Source organism: Corvus cornix, chromosome 3, assembly GCF_000738735.6.
Source record: "Corvus cornix cornix isolate S_Up_H32 chromosome 3, ASM73873v5, whole genome shotgun sequence".
NCBI lineage: Eukaryota > Metazoa > Chordata > Aves > Passeriformes > Corvidae > Corvus > Corvus cornix.
Window position 1 is genome coordinate 8564675 of NC_047056.1, and position 16590 is coordinate 8581264.

At 42.3% G+C, this 16590-nt stretch overlaps 1 protein-coding gene and 1 long non-coding RNA gene across 8 annotated transcripts in view; one reads left to right on the top strand and one right to left on the bottom strand.

Annotated features, from left to right (window-relative positions):
* Window positions 1–267: 267 nt before the first annotated feature.
* On the bottom strand, window positions 268–14458 carry LOC109146171. Its single transcript, XR_002048038.2, has 3 exons — window positions 14231–14458; window positions 6527–6620; window positions 268–1040 (listed from the first exon to the last, which is right to left on the bottom strand). It is a non-coding gene; the product is annotated as an uncharacterized LOC109146171 (long non-coding RNA).
* PCSK2 (proprotein convertase subtilisin/kexin type 2) overlaps window positions 5810–16590 on the top strand; it is a 111132-nt gene continuing 100351 nt past the window's right edge. For 2 of the 7 annotated variants that reach the window (XM_039569450.1, XM_039569452.1), the window contains exon 1: window positions 5814–6217. In XM_039569450.1, coding sequence (XP_039425384.1) covers window positions 6038–6217 — 180 coding nt within the window. In that variant the 5' untranslated portion in view covers window positions 5814–6037. Of the gene's footprint in view, window positions 6218–14442; window positions 14545–16590 lie in introns of those variants that run through there. The other 5 variants (XM_039569447.1, XM_039569448.1, XM_039569451.1 and 2 more) reach the window with 5 other exon arrangements.

Here is a 16590-nt window from a genome sequence, read left to right on the forward strand (position 1 = left end):
TCTTTGCACAGCCCTGCTGGCCTGCAGGCAATGGATGCTGAAAACCGCACTGTTTACTGTCTGCATTATCATGTCACTAAATTAGTATATGTTCACTCTGACACTTGGCAGCATAACACTTGCATAAATAAATGCGTATTGAAAAGATTCTGCCTGCAACTTAAAGTTTATGTAACTAGAAGCTGTGGAATAGGCTCCCAGTTTCCAATTGTCTTTTAACTTTGAAAGATCCATGCAGTTTCACATGGCGATGGCACAAAATATTTTATCCTTGGTCTTCATTCCTGTGCCTGGTAACTACTAACCTTCCTGGGCTCACATATCTTAGACACAGAAGGAGTCCCTGCTGTAGCCCTCTCTCTTCACTAACAACATTTAACACAACATGCAACAGATCAGGATCCATGTGACTATAAATAATGCTGCCATTGTTAATATACTTGTAACAGTAATGAAATATTCTGGTAGTACAAAGCAATGAAAATGGTCAGGGAAGTATTTTTACATAGAGAAAATTATCTTGAAGTCATCTAAGATAAAAGTATCCCAAGCTCTTTAATCTAGAACCTCCACACAGAAACACCGCTGTTGCTTGGCTTCATCATGCTTGGCTTTGCTGCTGTAACTCATACATCCATGTTTTCATCATTGTACTAAAATGGCCTAGATGTGTTTTATGAAAATCCTCTTTAAGAAAGTCATGGCTGATTACCAAATCAGCCCAAAGTGGAATGATGGTAGCTGTGCTCTCTCTAAACTCATTTACTCATAGTTTCAGCTTTGCTTTGCTCATACCTACACTGCTCATTATCAAAAAAACCAATTAAAACTTGCCTTTATACACTGTCATAAGATGATCCACAGCAATGCTAACAGATAGACATACCTTTAGAGAGCTTCTAGAGTCCTGAAGTGACTTTTATCCTGTGGATGTAGTGGGCCAACTCAGCAGGGGATTTTTCAGCTCAAATTCCATGGCAGTTCCTCATAGTATTTTACTCCATTCTTTTAATTCTGTACATTCAGTTATGCATGTTCTCCTATAAACAAACAATATAAGCTTTATATTCTTCTATATTCTCTAGTTTTTGCTTTTCTTCATATAGGTCTATTCATTCCCTGTCCTAAATAAAAATGTCAAATAATATTGTTTCACTTTCTTTCAACTGTGGCTTTTCTAACTATGCATCCAATTCTTTTCTTTGGAAATCTCAAGCCTTTTTAATCCCATTTCTGTTCCTCTAAATGTGGGTATTATCTTTGAGCCTGTTCCAGAGTCCACTTAAAGCATATATGCTCATTTCGCAGCTTCAGAAAGATAGGTTTAAGGGAGACTCAGAGTTGTGCCAAAGGATGCTTATGTGTTTTGTTCTCTCATAACATGAAATTTAATTATTGCAATATTCTGTATCCAGCTTTTCAGAACACTACTGCTCATGCATCTGCTAGGATGAATGATTAAAGATGAAAGCAATTTAAATCTTGGACTTAGGATTCTGTTCACTTCCACAGCAAGGAAATGAGTTCTTGCAACTTTCTCTGACATACTAGTCTCTTGGCATGGCACCATCCTTTGCAGTCCCCAGGGAAAGAAACATCTCCTTAAAAGTTAGTACTTCATGGACCTCATAGTGAATGCCAATTACTTGTTGTAAAATAATTGTAGTATTTAATGGTTGTTTAAAAATGTAGTCAGCAATCCATTTGGGAACTGGAATTTTTAAACTAATTTTATATCATTTTTTAAAGCACTGTTTTAGTTTTCACTGGTAAAGCTAGCATTGCTGTTTATTTGCCTTCTGTTAGACAAGCCAGAATTTATGGCGGAACCTTAGTCTCTTTTACTGGAGTACCTGATGAAATTGAAAAAATTGTAGGTTTTTTTATCCATTGTATATATGACATTTGTTGTGTCTGGGAGACCCTTAATATTGTGTGATGTGTCAGTAAATAAATAGGATACAAAAATCAAAATGGCCTTTAAGACACAGACTAAAAACTGATTAAATGCTAGGTTCTTAAGTATAATTACAAACTGGGAGTCATTGCCAGAGTTGATTTGATTGTGCAGAGGTTCCAAAGGACTGGGGCCGAGAATTATCTCTGTAAGATCTTGCTAATCCAGTATATCAATATAAACTCATTACTGATAAAGTGAGTAGGTGTTGTGGACTGCAGCGGCTTGTCGGTGCCAGAGCATGAGGTGCCGCAACCTTCCTAAAAGCATCTCTTTAGTGAAGCCACTCAGCAGGACCGCCACACACTCACACGCGTACATGCACACATGCACAGATAGCTCCAGGAATGGATCGATGACAAAGAGCCTGGAAGGATCTCTGTGTGGGGTTCCACAAACAGGGTTTATTGCAGTCACACCATGAAGGTTCCAGGAACTAAGCCAGAGAACAACGCAGGGTCCAGGTTTAAGTATGGCAGCAGATCGAGCATCAGGGACCAATGATCTGAGGGCACAGGGGCGGTACGCAGGCGGGACTAGGGTATGGGAGCCAATGGGAAACTCTGAGGGCGTGGTGATGGCACAAGGGCCAATGGGGGGAACCTGGAGTGGAGATCCTTTAGGGCAGGGACATATATGGTAACAAGGGGCGGAGAGGTCAACAAGCCAACCAGGTAAGCAGAACTGGGGTACATTAACATACCAGAACAGATCATCCTGGGAGAAGCCTCTTTTGTCACCCTAACCTGGGGAGGTTCTCTGATACTAGGGACTGTCTCACCAGTGGACTGTCTTTGTTCCTTGATACCACAGGCCCACTGGCCACCACAAGTAGGTTAAAGAAGAAAGCCATAAAGTATAAAAGAGATGAGTGCTGAGTGATCTGGACTGTTTGGAAAGCTCCATGTAGGTAAATTATGTGTATTTTGACCAAGTAGAGTAATAAATACCTAGGTACAAAGATTGTTGGCCATCTCTTAGAGAGCAGCAGGCCTGAAGACCACTCAGGGAGGGTGAGAGGTCTGTGAGTCAGCATGAGCACTTGCTGCACATCAGGGAGACTCGGTAGCATGGAGGCTGAATCAAATCCTCAGCTGGTGAAAGACTGGGTACCCAGTAAGAATAGAATTGTGATGTAACATCCATTTAACACTGGCCTGACCTCTGCTGAAAAAATATCTGAATTGTGATGTAACATCCATTTAACACTGGCCTGACCCCTGCTGAAAAAATATCTGATGCACTTACAGTTCACAATTCAAGGAGTAACAAGATTTATGGCAACGGTTGAAGGGATGGAAAATATGACTTACAGGAAGACATTCAACGGAGTGTTAATTCTATGTCTTTATCATCACAACCTTAAAACTCATCTGGAGAAAATAATCAGCAGTTCCATGAAAAAATTCATAGTGACAACAAAACCTAGAAGTCAATGTAGGACTGATCAGCATTTTAAAGAGAGGCAGAGTTATAACTTTTTAGAAATGACTGTAAGCACTCATTGGAACATTTCCCCTGTAATAGATCAGTCTTGATTCTTAATTCAACGTTTGTATGTTAAGGAAAAAAAGGACTACAGACCACATGCAAGAGCCAATGACAGTAAGCCCTACAGTTAACCTAAAGTACTAGGTGAGAAATCCCAGTGGTCCTTTCTGGTCTTAAACTTCTGTAGTCATCAACATAATGACTATTTTTCTTTAAATTGCTGTTTTTGATGGAGTTTTCTCTTTTCGGTGTTCAGATTTTACTTTTTAAACCAGTCTTTCCTAAACTAATCCTTCTTAAAATTTGTATTATTTTTTAACATCCCATAGACAAAGCCATCAAAGCTTGCCATTGTGAGGTTTACAAGCTATAGACAGTGGGTGCTCCCTTGTTGGCAATGTCTCTTTAGTGGCACCAGCTTGCAGAGCAGTACTGCCAGGTGGCAGTTGGGACTGTCAGAATATGCTCAGTGAATGACTTAGTCACACCCCTCACCCAGACCTGTGTTATGATCCTCATTTCTGAATGTGTGCAGGATCTTGCCTTGCTGGTTAGAGGGAGCCAGGAGGGCTGCTCCATTGCCTTTATTATTGATGTTCCTCTTTCTATGGACTGGCAACAAAATAAAAAGAGGTGTGTGAACCAAGGGAAGACCTCTGGGGAAAGAAAAACCTACATACAGGAATTTAAAGTAGAGAAAATGCCTTTCCCCAGCTTTTATTTTCCTTTTGTTTCTGATACCAAGGAACAGCTGTGGATGGAAACCAGTAGGGACTCCACTGGTTGTCAAGCAGTCACCAGTAGGTATTATTGATCCAGGAGTTCACAGGCCCCAAGTTACCCGGAAACACTTTAATACTGGGAAGGATATTATAAGGAAAGGGGTTGCTGACTATTGATGAAAACAAATAACTTGGCTTAAAAAAATAATATATAAAGTTGTTTTTAATAGCTGTCTCTGCTTAGAACAAGCATCTAAAAGCAGAATTCTACAGACATAATCTCTTAATGAGACTGCAAAGCTGTTTTCCTTTTCTCCTGTGCCATTCCTTGTTTTACCTTTCCCCCATGTTTGATTTTTTTCAACATCAGTCATTCATTTACAACACTTCTGTTGATGTAACTCGGCTTTGGATTAGGTTTCAAGTTGCCATTTCCTTTCTGTTTGAATAGGGATTTCTTTTATCCAGAGGAAGGAAACCAATAATTTGTCATGACAAACCAATGCTCACTTGGATTCACAGTCATGTGGTCAGCTCTTCTGTCATTTTCTAAAGCATTTTAAGATAATGGAAGAAGTCTTTTTTGTGATTTCTGATTTTTCCTTTGTTTTCCCCAATTTATTTAACATCTGTACTCCATTTGACCATTTGCTGGACAGATTACAGTAAATCTATCATTTTGTTTGTTTTAAAGGTGATACTAAGTTTTTGTGCTTTCTGTGCCCCAAGTCTTTCCCAGGGGATCATTCAGGGATCCATCAAAGGATCAACCTTTGGTACGACAAATTACCAGATGTATCTGTAGGAACAAGCTAAGCTATACTTCGCCATAAATTTACATAATCTGTACTGTTGCTTTCCAATCAGAGTTATGCAGATGGCAGATTATTTACAGAATTGAGCTCCCAAACTTTTTATGTGCTGCTATCACTGCAATCCCACTAGTGCATGGAACACTCTCATTCCTTGTCTGTCTCAGCACAGGGAAGGCCCAAGTACTTTCCTGCCAGTCATCCCCTGAAAACTGTTTGGGGATTGCTCAGGGAGCCTGGACACCTGGGTGTTCCTGAGCATCCTGGCAGTATAGACTGCGAGTCAGTGCAGAGTGAGGAGCCCTGGGCCTGAGGTTTTCCCTGGCTTTGCCCTAGGACTGTTTTACCACCTCCCTGTCCCTTTGCTTTTGCGAGAAGAGGGATGGGGACTGGTTGCTGATGACCCTGTGACCAGCTGGTGCAGGCTTCTGGCTAGAGAGGGAGGTTTGGGGGGAACTCCAGATATTTTGTGTTTGCTGGGCCGAAGACATAAGCTGAGTGAAGGTCCTGCCGAAGTCTTTCGTTCTGCTGTCCCCACAGTCAACCGTGTATAGGTTCCAGCTTCGGGCCGTCTGCCTCCACTCGGCAACCCTCCCCCTCAGCCCCATGGGAAGAAGAGCCGGGCTCGGCTAGAGGTATGGCGGGGGGCTGGTGCGTGCTGTGCGGGCGCAATCGGCGGGTGCGGCTTCCTAGGGGCAGGACTGTGGAAGGTGGGCGTGAGGCGGGGGTGGGGTGCTGGGGAGGCGTGCGGAGTGTTCCGGGAGCCGTGGGCTGGGGGGGTGGGGGGGGCCGGGGCGATCCTCCCCGCCCATGATTGGCAGCGCGGCGTGTCCCCCCCCCCCCCTCCATCCACCTCGGCTCTTGCTGCCCCTCGGCCGCCGCGGAATACAGATCCGCACCGCCCGGCCGGTGCTCTCCACGCCGATCCCCTCCTACTCTGTCGCTCTCATTTGTTTTAATTTTTTTTTTTCTCCTCCTCCCCTCCCGTCTTTTGGGCGCTTCCTGCTCGCCCGCCCGCCCGGCGGGCTGCCTCCTCAGGCGCGCAGCGCGGGGCCATGCCGGCGGGGCCACCGCTGCTTCGGGGCTCCCTCCTCCTCCTCTTCCTTCTGCACTTCCTCGGCGCCCCAGCCCGCGGAGCCGTCTACACCAACCATTTCTTGGTAGAGCTGTACGACGGGGGCCAGGCGGAGGCCGAGCGGGTGGCGGCGGAGCACGGCTTTGGCGGGGTGCGGAAGGTAAGCAGGGTCGGAGCGCCGCGGTGCCCTTCACGTTGGGCTCCGGGCGTGTGGTGCGGTGCCGTGGGCAGGCCGGCGACGCGGGAGTGGCCCCAGGCCGGTTCTGCCCGCCGCTCACCTGGGGAAAGGGACGGTGCGGAGTGCGTCCCGCTGTGCCCGCGTTAATCCCCGCTTCCCGAGGGGCTTTGAGGAATAGCGGTGCCAGGAGCCATTGCAAGTGTTCCTCGGCACTGGCCCAGCAGGGTGGTTATATTGGACTGGAGAGAGAGCGGAGTTTCTCACATGGTAACTCGGTGCCTTTTGACTTACTATGTAAACATCCTGCCACGGAGGAGCGGGCATCCTGCGGGGCTAGGGCTGCCGCCCAGGGCTTCCTGAGCGCGAGTGCAACTGCTCGGAGCACCTGCGAAAAAATGAAAGCCTCATCTCTATGGAGAAGCCTGCACACAATTTAAATAGAAGATTTCACAGGGGTTTTGACACTCAAGTTTGTGATGCTCGTGGGCTTCTTAATATCCCTATTATTCTCCTAGAGAAATAGGATTACTCTAGGCTGAGGAAGTTGCTTAATATTAAGCATGATAAGCAATGAATGCTTCTCACTAATGAATGTAAGTTGGGAAACTTCAAGTGCCATTGGAGGTTGTTTTTGCTCCTGAGGTCCTAGAAAATCAAACGCAGCCAGAGTGGCAGGTCTCCTCCTGGCTCCTAGAGTGTCCAGCTCTGCTAGAAATCTCTCCCATTCAAATAATAATTAGACCTCTAAATATTTCAGGGTACAGTAAGACCTGGGGTGAAAACAGGGAGAGGCTGATAGAGTGCCCTAGTCAATAAAATTCCTGGCAGACTTGCTTGGAGTGTAGAAGGAAGGCAGGCTGTGAGTGTTGCTGCTGCTTGTTTGTTTTTTTTCTTTTCCTGGCAGTTATGCAATGACAGCCTGGTCCTACATCCAAGGAAATGAATTATAATAGCACCCTGAACTTGAATGAGTGAAATGGCTTTAAACCTCGATTTAAAAATAAAAATTAAAAAAGCATATCAAGTGAGACTCCCTCCCTCAGGTTGCCTCATTTCAACTCCAGTGGGAGCTTGTTAGAGAAATGAGGACAAGATCATTGTTGCTGTGATTGCAGCTAACTCTTGCTTTTGATAAGATGCTTTTGTTTTAGGCTCGCAGCCTTGTCCTGATAGTGACAGAGCTGGGCTGCTGATACATTTGGGAAAGGATTAATTGTGGGGATTAGGTTTGGTTATATGAAATTTAGATACAGCTTTTTGGTCAACAGTTTTCCTCTTCTAGTCTCTTCCTGATTGTGCTCTCTTCCTCCTATCCTGGGGTTATCTGACAGATAAGGCCTTATTAGGATAGAAGGGTATGTTCCTGCACAGCTCAATTTCTTATGATTTGCTAGATGCTTTCAAATGATCCTCTAGTCCAAGTGGGGAAGAGACAGGGAGAGAGAGAGGATTTTGTAGGATGGAGAAATGCAGCTTCTGGGCTGCTAGAATCCTCTCCCCTCTACCATGCTTCTACCCAGGATGCCTTGGCCACATTAGGAAACTTCTTCGTGGAAATCAGCCTTGTAGCTCATCTCAGGAGAGAACTGGAGGGAAATCCCTTGGGTAAGTCAGTGCAAGAGGAGAGTACCTGGTTTCCAGGACGTGCCACTAGAGGGCTGTTTCTTGTGGGTATGGGTATCTCTGAAGCCCAGCAGAGCCACGGTGTGATGTGTGTGTGTGCTCATAGCGTGGGGCAGCAGGTGGTTGCAGTACTTAGCACATACTGTCTCAAGGTTTCTGGGTTATACTGTCCCAGTCCTTGGAAAGCTAGTAAGCCTCCCATCCCTCCTCCCCAGCTGTAAAGGAAGTACCACCCTGCCTTTTGCAAGGCATTAAGTTTAGGGAAGAGGAAAGGTTGGTAGGGTTTGACATTTTGCTGGCTGTGCTGGAGGATAATTCATGAGAGGTTGATAGCAATCTTCATTCTTAACGGGGTTTGGGTGGTGATAATTGGCCGCTAATAAAAGCTCGTGACGTTTATGCCAATGGCTCTTCAGTACTGCTGAAGAGTCTCCTCTCTGTTTTGCTATCATCAGGCTTGTCTAGCAGCTCACAGTCTGCAGACTCAGCTTTCATGGTGGTAACGACAGTGCAGGAGGATGAACGTGGCCGTGTGAAGAGAAGCACAGAGCTGTTGGTGGGAAACTCCTGAGGGAAAGTACTATGTGTAGATAAGCTGTCTAATGAAATATTCAAAAAATACCAGCACACCCCCCCCCCACCCCCACCAAATTACACCACAAGCAGAAGTGATCTTTTATACACTTCAATGACACATGCTGTTTGGATGATAAATTGAGTTATTTACTTAAAAAAAATGGGTTTAACTTTAACCATATTGGAGAAGAGCCATTGTCTGAAAATAATCACCTTTTTTTTCAGTGCAGGGACTTTCCCAGTACGAACACAAGAGCAGATTCTGCTTTTTTTAGTTGTGTATGAATTTAAGATGTGTATGAGAAAGATCTCTTTTATGCCTGTTAGGGTATCACAGATCTCTTTTAACATGACTTTGTGGGAGCTGTTTTTTAAATGAGGTATTTTAAGTGCACATGTTTTTTTCCCCAATAAGCAATCTCTGAGCAAGTGCATATTACATTTACTTAACAGCAGATTTCTGCAGAAATGCATGAGAAAGCATTGCCTTTAAGATTAATGTTATGAACTGCATGATGTGCTTTCTAACTGATTCTTTGGCCATGCTTCCTGCCATCATTCTGAAACGACTACAAGTTATCAGGTGGGCTAAATGTGTGCTTTAAATTCAGTGCTCCATGAATTGATTAAGAAGGGCTTGGTGCTTACATAAACAGGTACTTTTGTTTACGTCTAGGATCCTAACATGAGTCAGTGCCAAAAAGAGTAGTCAGTTTTTCTTTAATCTTCCCTGAATTAATCCTGAATATAGACCTCTTTGTACTGCTTATTGTGCTCTTTGATTTTTATTTTTAATGTTTGCAATTTTTCAATCCATTTTTACCTGCTAAAATTGTTTCTGTGTATTTCTGGTGAAACAAGTAACTGTGATAAAACATATTTTTTTCTTAAGCATTCAGGAATTGTGAGAATGCCCCCCTAATATTGTGAGAAGTGCAAAAAGAGCAAGTTTTTGGTTTTGATTGATTTATTTGCCTCTTGGCATGGTTGCCACCAGAATACATTTCTTAATGCAGGCTGAAAAAAGCTGCTTTCTGACCTTGCCTTGCAATTCTCAATTAGTTTCTAAGAAGGAGAGTTGGAAGATGCATTTAGAAAGGTCTTCTATTTGGAGATCAGAGTTTAGGCATCTCTTTCAATTTCATCAACAATAGGGAGACTGAGACAATCCACAAAATGCCACCGTAACTAAAAGGCTTCTAGTAGCATTGAGGTGTGAAGGGTTTTAAACAATTAGCATTCAGTGGCCTCAGGTTTTAAAATAAGAACCAAACATGGATTTCAAAATGTGGAGAATTTTATGTTTATGTTGCCCAAAGCTGGTCTATTTCTTCCTTGATGTATCACCTCATCCTATCTCTCACTAAATCAGTGTACCTCTCACAGCTGTGACCTCTTTGCTTCCTGTTTTTGCTTAGGAGACTGCTGGTTGAGGACTAGGCTTTGTGGAACCAACCAGTAATTTCTTGATGAAACACTGGGATCATTCAGGTTTTCTTGTTTTTTCTTTACATTGCATGAATACGGACTTATCAAAAGCAAGACTTAACAGGTAAAGAAGCTGTATTTCTTGCTGCAGCAGCCCACTTCCCTGCATTTAGGCTGAGAGCCTGTGAGGTGGGAGTTGATGTGGTGTAGAAGGCAGACCTAGAGGCAGAATAATGAGTTCGCAGCCTTGGGAGCTCTTTGCAGGGATTTCTATCAGGGATCCTGAACATTTCATCCTGGAATGCATATATTAAAGCCTTAAAATGCCCTCCTGGGCAGGTCAGCTTCTAAATCTGGGAAATAGGTGTTTGCCTTGCTTCTGCATGCCCAGGAGTCACTGTGATGGACAGATGGCATTCAGTGCACGTGAAAAATGCTGTTTGTGGACGTGGGTTTGGATGTTGTGTTTATAGATGTATGTATTTATATACATATGTATCTTTCTTGTTCCTTTTCCCCCAATACCTAACCTTGGTGTAAAGAAGAGAAGGGAAAGGGAAATTCTTAGCCAGGGTCCTGGCACACCCTGTGTCCATGCTTCACAGTTAAACATGCTTGTGTTACTTTCGCATGTGCTGCTAATCCAAGGGCTGGTGGAAATGTTAATTGTGTAATTAAGTGTAATTGTGGTCAAGTAAAGGCAGCATGGAGGGTGCAGGAGTGCTCCAGTGTGGTTTCGTTGCTGAAGCAATGGAACATCCCATGCAAAGAGGAGGCAGAAAACTCAGGCCTCCCGACATGGGCCGGCTGGAGTCCAAGGACTCAAGATCAAGCCTCAGAATGCAGTGTTTCTGTGCATTAATATGTGTTTCATAATTTATTAGCTTGTGTTTTATGCTGGTCTAGAGGAAAGGATGTTTGCTTGCAAAAGCATTCCTTTATTATAGAAACAGAAAAACCTCTTAGACATGGAGGATACAATGTAAATTTTCTGAGGAACCCAAGAGCTTTAATTTTCTAGATTTCACTGTTGCAGTTCTGTTTTAGTAAGACAAAAAAAAAAAAAAGGCTATCTCACCGTAGCAACGAATGCTTCAGTTTCCATCCTGATGTGTGTAAATTAGGGGGAAGAAGCATTTGAATAGCAGGAAAAGTTTGATTCTGCTGTGGGCAGACACACTGCTGGGTGGTGATATAGACCTCCCTTTTCCAGAAAAACACATGAAAAAAGTAACTGGGGAAATGCAGTGAGAGAGCAGCTATCTGCATCAGGAGGGAGCCTTGTTGGCTCCTCACAGGTGGAGTCCAGGTGTGACATTGGGTATGGTCTGGAGAGGCCTGTTCACTCCTATTTACACTTGAGACAAATGTTAGTGGAATCAAAAAAGAATTTTGCTGTGCTAGAAGTGAGTTTGCCTCATATATGGAAATACTGTATTTCTTTGGAAATGTTGCCTTTTTTTTTTTTTTAATTTTATTTTGTGTTCTGCCTTGGATGCGTAAACAGCTCCAGGAGTAAACACTGGCTAACTGGATAACTTGGAACAAGCAAAAGAAAACCCTATTACTTAAATGTAATCAATTATGCACATGAAAGCTGTAAATTGAGAACATCTGTAAACCACAGGCTCAACTACATCCCTAACCCAGTTTCTGTAAAGCTCCTTCTCTACCAGAGACTCAGATTGTTTGCTGGTGTGTGTTCTATTTGAGCTATAAAATAATTACCTTGTCAGATTTTACACTTGTTTGAGTGTAAAACAAGGTTAGTCTCCCCTACTATAGATCCCCGCTGTAATTGCTCCATTACTGTTTTGAATATGCGGTGTAGTTGTTTCTTAGCAAAACATGCAGATTAAACCTTACCTTTATAGATTTTTGTTTTGTTTCCTGAACTGCAGTTCAGTGAACAGAGGTATGAAATTCTGGCTGTTTTTAAAACTGCCTGCATTTATAATTTTATTTATTGCATGTTATTTGGACTCATTTGCAAAATAGAACACGTGGTAGAGACAAGTGCAGTTCTTTTTGCACTTGGTTTTTTCTTGATGGTGCAGCCCGACGGGGAATGTGCAGTTATGGGTTTTCATTTACATTATATTTAGTTTTGCCAGTGTGAAGGAAAAAACATTTAAAGAAGTGGACAGCATTCCCTGAACACTGTGATCCCAGCATACCAGGACTGAACATGCTGTGTACTAGCCTATCTCCTGCAATCTAGCCCAGAGTGCCTGTCAGTCTGGGGTCTCCTTCCTTTTGCCCAGATAACTTTCTGGCAGATGACTGTCAGACTATTCCTGGGCTCTACAACATCCAGATATATGAATTGCCTCTGTGTGTTTGACCTTTGGGATCCCGTATGTTGTGGGTCTTTCTGTGGTCCTACTTAAAGCTCTTATTCTTCTAGGTAGGCTTTTCAGATGCTGAAAGCAGTCTACTGAGAGGCAATATGGACATCTATAGCTGTTAACATATCCAGAATCGAATTTGTCCCCTGACCTTTGTCTGCAGAGCTGTGCAGTGAAAGGATAACTGTTTATTGCAAGAGTCCCCTGCTTTGAAGACTCGGGATTTTGCATCAGATGGACAGATCCCATTGTCATGTCTAACCAGACCCAGATGGTTTAGGGTACTGCAAATGAGGGAGGGCAGTTTGTTTGTAGTTTGGCAGTTCAAATCCACATTTAAGTTCTAGACCAAAAGAAATTATCAATTCACTCCCAGCTTGAAATGCTTCCTTCTGTGATCCTGTGGCACCCTTGGCATTTATTAGCAGACAAATGGTCCCAGAGAGTCTGCTGCTTGGCTCCTTCAGAAAAGGACAGAAGTGTTAAATTTGTGTTATCTTTTTGAGAATCAACTGTTGCATGAAGGTGAGAGATAGCCTTCTATCTTTTTCACAAAACGTGACAGGTGACAAGATATAAGACCCTACCAACTCTTAGGAAAACTTTTACTGCTGTAACTGTACTGATGTGGTTAAAGTGGGGAAACAAACCCAATTGCAGTGCTGTTACTATCAGTGTAGGAGTACTGACATGTTTAACTCATTCTAAGTCAGACCAATATTAGCAGAAATTTAATTTCCTCTGGAGCTTTTAACAGTAAAACCATGTTGATTTAAACAAACAAACAAACAAAATGAACCAAAATCAACAACAAAAAAAGGAGCTTCCAGTCTTCCTGGAATAGTTATGCTGGTAATAGTTACTACTTAGTGTGGCTAAGTAGAAGTTTGCATGTGACCCTTAAACTCATCTATCTATGGAATAGTTCAATTAAAATTAATACATGCAACTCAAGTTTCAAATGCTTGTAATAAAGCAGTTGCAAAGTAGTTGCCAAAACATAGAATTTATCTGGTAGATAGTTTCCGTTAGTAAGTTCTGAGAAATATCTATGCTCACAGAAAATTCTGTGATCTGGAAATCAAGCCAAATTGTTAAAATGAAGGATAAATTCTGCTAGTTCTTATTAAAATATTGTAGGGGGAAACCCTTTTGTGCAGTTCCAGTCCACAGCATGGTTGGGTAGTTTCTGTGTTAGCAGTAGCAGCAAATTCAGTGCTGTTGATAGATGTAAAAATTACCTTTGTCCTGCAATATTATTCCAGTCATCAGAAACTCTGGGGTTTTTTTCTTTTTCTTTCAACTTTTTCAGATAATTAAATGGGTCAGGTCTCTACAGGATGCTGCTGCGTGGTGGCTACAAATATTGCAGTGAGCAGCCCAACACTTCCATCCATCCATCCATGGCCTCTGGAGGGAGGAAGCTGAACTGCTCAACTATTTGTCAATGTCTGGTGTGTTGCTCTTGTAAATCAAGGCGAGCTCTGCATTTAACTCTCATAAGTTCATTGAAAAAGCAAACCCTATGCTACTGAAATGGAGATTTAATTTCAGCTCAGCAGGCTTAGGCTGTGCTTTGTGACAGAAGGCACTGTCCAGAGAGAGCTGAATTCAGTGGGTACTGTGTTGAGTGGCCATGACACACAGTTTATCATGCAGTGTGAAATACAATTTGGTCATGGATTTACAACAGTAGCTCAACAGTGTAACTCAGCTGAACACTGGCTGTGTTCAGCAAGTAGCCGGAACTTGGACTTGAAATTATGAGCTTGACCAATCTCTCCATTTATACACTGTGATTATAAACAAATGAATTGGGTAGTGATAGCTCTTTCACAAGGAGTGAACTGGGACATTGTCATGTATTACCTACCTTCTCAAACAAAACTTCTGTGGAAATGTTACATTCTTAACTATTTTTTCCACAGAAAGCAAATGGAAGTAATGACCTCAGTGTTTACATCAAACCAGTTGGCAAATGTGTCCCAGATACTCATGACTGAACTAGATTATTGCTTACCAGAAGAATAAGGTGGTAATATATCAGAGCTGCTTTCTCCAAAGAAACAACCTGTGAAAACCTGAAACCCAGAAAATACATATTTAAATATTATTATTATTATTATTATTAAATAGAGAAATTTGCACTGTTTCAGATGATTGTTGGATGCCAAACTAGAGCCACAGAGGTAAATCTCTTCCTTGTATGGGTAGTGAAAGAGGTGGAATATAGCCTCCCCTTTCCTGATGACAGAGGATCCTTCTTTCTGCCTACTCATTCTTTATGAAAAGCCAGTGAAACAGAAGAGTGTGATTCTGAAATCTGCTCTGTGGGTGAGTACTGTCTCTGTCACCTACTGTGCAACATCAAGTGCAGCAAAAGCTTCTTTTTAGCTGCAGCCAAGATATGGTGAATTAGCTATAACCATGACTGTTGGATTCCAATCAGTCTCATGGGGACCTTATGATTCCCTGTATCAATTAATTTTAAACTGTATTTCAACTGAATTTAGCTATTTAGAAGTTATTTTGAGCCAGTTGTAAAGTGGAACTGTCAGCTCAGAATTTGGGTGAAGAAGTATCAAAATCAGAACTGGAACACATTTGTAGGTTTGGAAGACTTCGCTGATGGAATGATGGTCGTGGATTGTGACATCATCATCTTGGTAGCATTTCCACCTTTTAATTTTTATATTGCCATTTAAACCCCCAAAATTCACAGGCAAATGTACTTTTCATCTCTTAACTGTAAAACCATTCAATTTCTCCTACAATTAAGATACAGTTCAGAATAAAACCTGGTCAGAAAAGCAGGTGGATTTTTTTCTCTTTCTGTTGATGGAGATTAAAATACTCAGTGTGATGCTGTAAAATCCCTTTTGCCCTTCTAACTGAATATATATTATTCAGGTTAAATATATTATACCTTGATAGAGAAACCAGTTTTTCAGGCTCTAAAGGCTGAAATGCTGAATGATTAATTAAAACCCTCCATTTTCCTTGCTTGACTAATGTAATAGGAGCAAGATAACGTATAAGCACATGCTGGACTGAAAACAATTTCTGCCATCAGTAAACTTCCATCATTTATTAATTGGTAGTAAAAGACTTATTTCACAGCTGCCTGAAAGGTCAATGAGGGAGGTCCTGGGAGGAAGGGTAAGAGGTGGTGTTGCTGTTTGCTTTCTTTTCTCATCATTTTTGCTAGGTTTGAGTCATCCTTTTTCTTACATCTACCACAGAGCTCTTGACCCCACTCAGAGCAGTTATTCCTTGTTGTGAAGTGACCATTGTGCTGTTGTGTACAGGAGGCAACAGGAGCTCTCTCCAGGTTGTGGTGGCATAAGTAAAGGATTTGCCTCTGACCTGATCTTGTAATAGTGAGGATTAATGTCTGTGACTTCCTCCTAGCAGAATCAAGAAACAAGTGTCTCAAAGTGTTCTTTTACTTGGCTCTGCTGAAAATGTCTTAAAGCTTCCTTCCCCTGCTCTTCTCAAGCCTACCACCTTATGATAAAAAAAAAAAAAAAGTCACCCTCTTGTCCTTTAATATCACAGTTTTGTTTCTAATTGTTACTCAACTGCTTCTCTGGCAACTGGAAGACTTTTTCAGTGTGGTGTAGTAACAGAAACCTCTCTGTGAAGCACTTTCTGTCTATCAGCTCTTGCTTGGCAGCCTAGCAAGAGTAAGTAAGCAGACGGAGTAAAAAGGAAAGAGTAAAGGTTTTGAATTGCAAGACAGGTCAGATCTTAAAGTTTTGGTAGAGCTAGAATCTTTGCATTAGATTAATTCACATCTTCTGTCAGTAACCAACTACTTTTGCTCTGAGTTGCTCTTATAGCTCTACTCCATTAGAGCTTGAGTTCCTGACTCTGCTTTTAGATGCTGAATGAGCTGAGCACTTGTACACATATTTATGTAGCCACTTTGTTACATGAACGTAGACTTAAAAATAATGCTGAAGTGCCTTACTGAAATTCAGGATCTCAGCGTTTAGCAATGTCTTGCCCCTTCTTCATCCATGAGGTTTAAGTACCAGTAATTTGTGTCTGGGACAACACTGCATCTTCATGTTGTTTTTTAAATTTGTTGTTTTGTTCCGGTTTGGCCAAATTTAGAAATATATCCTCTGAGAGAAGGCAAAACCACCCCTTCCCCCCCAGGTTCGGGAAAAAATAAATTTTCCTCGAAGGAAAGTGAAGGAGATAAAACTATTTATTTACCAAACACACGGGAAAAAGAAAATAAGGCTAAATAATAAAATGTTTCACTGTGGAGGAAAAACCTGGGAAAGTGTTAGAGTCTTACCTTTGGTCTCCTCAGAGCTGGGGCTTGGGCCAGGGCCAGGCCCTCTGTGCCCGATGGAAAGTCCTCCCGAT